This window comes from Sinocyclocheilus rhinocerous, unplaced genomic scaffold, assembly GCF_001515625.1.
Source record: "Sinocyclocheilus rhinocerous isolate Xijiao unplaced genomic scaffold, SAMN03320098_v1.1 scaffold2868, whole genome shotgun sequence".
Classification (NCBI taxonomy): Eukaryota; Metazoa; Chordata; class Actinopteri; order Cypriniformes; family Cyprinidae; genus Sinocyclocheilus; species Sinocyclocheilus rhinocerous.
In genome coordinates, this window is record NW_015623782.1 from 109,908 (window position 1) to 116,081 (window position 6,174).

At 35.6% G+C, this 6,174-nt stretch overlaps 1 protein-coding gene across 1 annotated transcript in view; it reads right to left on the reverse strand.

Annotated features, from left to right (window-relative positions):
- Positions 1-3,495, reverse strand: part of LOC107736857 (melanoma antigen recognized by T-cells 1-like) — a 5,186-nt gene extending 1,691 nt beyond the window's left edge. The window contains exons 1-4 of the mRNA XM_016548218.1: positions 3,427-3,495; positions 1,389-1,500; positions 1,202-1,298; positions 713-832 (exon numbers count right to left, since the gene is read on the reverse strand). Of these exons, the coding sequence (XP_016403704.1) occupies positions 713-832; positions 1,202-1,298; positions 1,389-1,480 (309 nt within the window). The 5' untranslated portion in view covers positions 1,481-1,500; positions 3,427-3,495. The remainder of the gene's footprint in view (positions 1-712; positions 833-1,201; positions 1,299-1,388; positions 1,501-3,426) is intronic.
- Positions 3,496-6,174: the final 2,679 nt, after the last annotated feature.

Here is a 6,174-nt window from a genome sequence, read left to right on the forward strand (position 1 = left end):
ACATCCCAGTCATTTGTAATCCTCACATCACGACTCATGATGCAAACTAAAGCCTTTCTGCCCTGCAGCAGGTCACATGCCTCCTTTATCCCCTGAGGAATTCTGGGTAATAAGAGCTTGGTTAAACTTATTCTTTGAAACCAAATGTGGTAGAGGAAAAAACTCAGATGTATTCTTTGTGGACGCAATAAAAAGACTAATACAAGTTTTTAAGTGTGTATATATAAAATTATCACTAGTAAATTTGTAATATGTAAAATTATATATAATAAAAGTTAATGTTTCTCACTTAACTATATATTATATTTCTCACTTTATTATATTATAAAGTTTCTATTTAGGCCAGATTTATAATACTGTTTATTGCATTGCAAAAAAAAAAAAAAAGTAAAATACAATTTAGTAAATACAATTTTGAAAGTATTTTTTTATAATATTATATTTCTCACTTTATTATATTATAAATAAATTTTCTAGGCCAGATTTATAATACTGTTTATTGCATTGCAAAAAAAAAAAAAAGTAAAATACAATTTAGTAAATACAATTTTGAAAGTATTTTTATATAATAAAAAAATAATGGTTCTGACTTATTAAAAAATTTTCTTATTACTAATATACATTTTATATTATATTATATAACATCACTAATCCTCAAACCCTTGTAAGTGTCAGTATATTTCGTGTGTGTGTGTGTGTGTGTGTTTTGTACCGCTGGTTGCGGGTTGCTGAATTCGTTCAAGGCTAGTTTGTTCTCCTCTCCTGATCCAGACTCGCTGTACTGACCCGCTCTCATCATCTCTCTCCACGACTGACCGCTGTTTCTCCCGCTCTGAAACACACACACACACACCCACCCACCCACCAGAGGTAAGAAATCACATGACAAACACATGAGCGAATCCCACAATCCTCACAGCTGGAGCTCTGCGAACCCTGACCGAGAAGTACAGCATCTCATTAAAACATGCTACTTTTGCATTTATTCACATTTGCATTCATGCATTTGGCAGATGCATTTATTTTGCATTGCATTTAAGGTGTATATTATCATGCATTCACTGTGAATCGAGCCCATGACCTTGCTGTTGCAATCATCATGGTCTCCTACAGTAGGACACTTTTCTCTTCTCTGATGCTCTCGGTATGAGATCAGGGTAACACTGTGATCACATGACTGTCTCGTGGGTCACTGACTCACCCGGATCATCTTGTATCCGCCCCGTCGACGGTAATACCAGCAGCCCAGGATGAGCAGCGCTGTGAGGATCACTGCCAGTAAGGCGATTCCTGCGGCCCTGCATATAAACACAAACACACACCGATTAGATGAAGAGTCTGTAGCTTGCTGCAGGTGTTTGAAAGTGTTTGAGTGAATCTTCACACACTCTTCAGCTCTGATGAGTCCTGCTCCACCTCTGCTGGAGAAATGAACACTGAATTCACCTCGAGAACCTGAACCTGATCCGCCGTAAGACATGATGAACAAACCACCTGAAACTACAGAACACTGAATTATGACAAACTACGGTGATTTACTACAGCACATTTCAGCTGTAATATAATATGGATTTATAAATGCAAAGGTGAATCTCTTGAACACATGTCCAAGTCTAAATCCACACCCAATTCAAAAGAAAAAATAAGATATTCTTTGCATGAAAATGAAGTGTGCTTTCAGTAACAGTAATTGTGACATTATTATGAAAACTACATTTTTAATTTCACAATAATAATAATAATATAATGTTTAATTTATATAGCGTCTTTCCCAAGCTCAAGGACGCTTTACAAGGTACACCAAAGCAGCAAATACTGATTACAAAGAAACAATTTCATTGGACATTTGCCCAATTCAGTTACAAATAATGCAGTTGCATATAACACAGATTATGTAGAAAAGACAGAAATAGAAAAACAAAACAGACAAATACACAATGTAAATTAGTGATAGTGTTGATTAAACAAATAAGTTTTAAGCTTTGATTTGAATTCACTGAAAGAGGTGACTGTTCTGAGTGCCAGGGGAAGTGAATTCCAAAGTTTGGGTGCAGTAACAGAGAAGGACCTGCCGCCCATTGAAGATAGGCGGAACCTAGGTACACAAAGAAGTTCAGAATTAGAAGACCGGAGTGCGCGAGAAGGTATATAAGAAGAAAGTAGGTCGGAAAGATAGGAGGGAGCAAGACCTTTGAGTGCCTTAAAGGTGAGCAGAAGAATTTTGTATTGCACACGAATAGATACAGGCAACCAGTGAAGATTAAATAGAATAGGGGTGATGTGAGCAGATTTTTTTGTGGAAGTTAATAATCTGGCAGCAGAATTTTGAATGTAATTTATATAGCGCCTTTCCCAAGCTCAAGGACGCTCTACAAGGTACACCAAAGCAGCAAATATTGATTACAAAGAAACAATTTCATTGGACATTTGCCCAATTCAGTTACAAATAATGCAGTTGCATATAACACAGATTATGTAGAAAAGACAGAAATAGAAAAACAAAACAGACAAATACACAATGTAAATTAGTGATAGTGTTGATTAAACAAATAAGTTTTAAGTTTTAATTGTAATAATTACAATAGAAATAAGAGGGGTTTTTTTTGCATGAAAACTGAGCATGGTTTCAGTACCATTAATGTTTTTTAATTGTCACATTATTGTCATGATAATTCAGTTATCATGTAAATCAATTATGTCAGTTATCAAATAATTTCACTGCGAATCCAAAAGAAAATTATTAAATTATATTTTGCATGAAAATTAAGTATGCTTGTTGTACCATTAATACAGTGTTTTTTTTTTTATTGTGACATTATTTTCATGATAATACAATTTTAATACTAATTATTGTAATATAGTAAGATTTTACAGTAAAAAAAAGACACGTTTTTGAAATATGCATAAATTAAAGGCAGTACAATTAATACTACCATGATGTAAAAATAATGCAATTTAAATATTTTGTAACATAATAAAGGAGAATTTGAGGTGTTGAATAATGTCACAATGCAAAGACGAAAAAAATAAAATTATTCTAAATGTATTTCTTTTCCAAAGTGTATCTGCAAAATGTATTTCTTAATTATTATTATTTATTATTATTATTATTTTATTTTTTTTTTTTTGTGGTAAATTATGACCTGGACATGTTGAGTTTTTATTTTTTATTTATTTTTTTACTCCCAAACTAGTCATGGTTCCAGTTGCAAACTTGCATTTCTTGTATTTCATAACAACTCTATTTGATACACTTCTAATACGATGCTGCATTAATGTTAACCAGTATAACCATTCAGTGACTCTATGTAAAAAAAAAAAAAAACTAAAATTAGTTAAATTAGATGTTCATGCAGCAGATGCACTGAAACCTGATTTAAAGCCTGTCTCTTGTTAGTGTGTTAGTGGAAGTGCACGAGCTCTTACCTGAGTTGTCTAATGTGAGTCTGGAGAGCGTCTGCTGTGATTCTGATCTGTGTGTGATCCTCAAAGCTCTTGAGTAACTGATTTAGCGACGTACGAAGAACGGGCCCCTGGTCTTGATCCGCTTGTGTCTGGACTCTGTGATGTTGTGTGCTCTTGAGAAAATCTGAATCAGGCCCCTCTGGATCATCTGAGACTAGAAGTCACGAACATATATAGATTATTCCCATTGTTTTTGATTTATAGATTTTTAGTATTATCAAAATAATACATCAATTTAACAGTCACACATCTGTAAATATTTAATTCATCTGTGACTACAGAAAGTCTTGAATCTGTTTGATTGTATCACTTTATGACTGTGAAGACGATATCTTGCAAGATACATTTCATAATGAACAACACTTACAGTCTGGCCTTCTTCTCTCCATACTGTCACATCTAACAAGTCTCTGTCTGCTTTGCTCTCCAATGGTTTGTGTTTCATTTCTGGCCTCTTTTTCTCTCTTTCCTCTTGTTTTTTGCTCGTCTGTGGTTTCTGATGCTCCAGCAGCTTTCTGTGTGTGCTTTTTCATTTTCTCGTCCCATTTATACCTATTTAATCATGCAGACGACATAAATGGTGTAGTTACAGCTGGTGCCATTAATTAATCAAACATCAGTGCGTCAAATTCAGATGAAGTCATACAGTTTAAAAACTCTTGATGTTTGTGATATTTTAAAAACAGTCATATTTCATTACATGATGCTCTTCAGTGTTATCATATATTTCAGAGAGATGTGAGGTCCGAGGCTTACAGATGAAACATTGTATCAACTATAATAACAACTGCTCTGACGCCACACTTACTAACGGACTGAGAGTAAGTTGATTAAAGAAAGAGGTATTCACTTACTGACAGAAAGAAAACATCCAAAATATACTTTTAAGTGTTTCTTTTATTAAACTTTTATCTATATGCAGGATAAAAATTAACACTCGGCTTTGGCGAGTATATGAAACTGTGTCAGTCGCCAGATGGCCGGTAACATTTTTATAAATTCTAACAGTGCAGTGTAGTGAGAACATAAACGTGAACGACGCTCGTACAGTTGACGGTGCTGCTTCATCACAAAAGTTTAAGCCTTTGCAATGTAAATATTCAAGAGCTAGAACACACGAAAGGACACGCATTACTCATGCGCCTGGAAACCGCGTCTTGAGCTCTGCTTCCTTCCTGCACTTGAACCTACAAATTCACACAAAATTATGTAAAAATGCCCATCTCGGTGAGTATCCTAGTAAAGTAGTTGGTTCTTAAAGGTGCAATAGGTGATTGTCTTCAGAAACATTTTTTGTTGTGCTTGTTTAAAGTCTCTTCACATCCCAATAGCAATCATTAAGTTAAGTGGTCTAAATGTATTTATATATTCTGTGGAAGGCATAGGACCAAGAAATGTTCGTCCAATTAAAATGCTCGTTCCGAGCGTTTTAATTGGCTTTCCTACCTGCCTGTCAACATATGTATCTGCATACCTCTGCGCTCCCGGTTCTCGCAGACAGGATCGTCAATCGGCGCGTTAACGCACGCTACATACGCAGACAGAGCGAGAATGACAGACAAACATCAACAACCCCATCTTCCTTCCTGGTATTGTAGTACTTTTAAAGTTTTCTCACAGGTGAATGACACGTGATGTAGCCCAGCGGTTCCCAATTCCAGTCCTCGTGCACATATTTTGAATGTCTCGCTTAGTTAACACACCCGATTCAGATAACCAACTCGTTAGAAGTGAGCTATGTGCATGAACTGTGTTCCGATCGATATGATCCCTACACGGTGTTCATTGCTCCCTACTCCCTGAGCAGGGGAAATCAGCTGAAGTTGACTTTACTTCGAAACATTCATTCACGGATTTGCGCTGCGCAGCGTCTTCACACACAGACGTAACTTACTAGAGAAGTGTGAAATAATGTACCTCTGTAAATAAATACTATTTAAATTTACGTCTCACACACTTTAATGCCCCTTGTATGGAACATATACGCTCGAGGACTGGAATTGGGAACCGCTGATGTAGCCTATTGTAGTAATGTTGTCTCTGGTCTGTGAGTGTAAATGTGTTCGGGGGGCGTGGCTTCGGACGGCGAATGCAGGAAGGGTGGGACGTTCGCTTTCAGTGCTATCAGGCTAAAGTTAGCATTTTCCAAGATCTCCTACTGCACCTTTAAGTGAACATGAACAGCTGAGAAAGAAACCAAAAATTAACCGCTCGCGACGCTATGTGTCAAAAGACAATAGAACCCATTATAATCAGTGATATTGTCTACACAGGATGCGACCCAATAATCCTGCTGTTGTCTGCGTTTTTAATGTTGATCAAAGAAAATAGGACAAAGTTTTTCTCAAAACAATCACACAATTGAACTTTAAAAAATATATAAAGTCTATAGTGTTATTTGATTGGCATAATTTATTACATTTCTGTAGGCTACCTGAAAATCACTGTTAGACCTGCCTGAAATGCACCGTTTCTATTTGTATCTTTGTTGTATAGTAGGCTATTTTGTGCTATTGCTTGTAATTTGATTTGCTCTTATTTTACAACTGACTATTTACTAGTCTTTAAAATTGTAGCCTATTAAATTTATATTAGTTAAGCTAGTAGCAGGTATTGAAACTGGAATCAAGGATTGTGACTTTTTGCTATTATCTAAAATTTTGGTGTCATAACTGCCTGTTTTTTTTTTTTCCCATGGCTGGTAAGAAA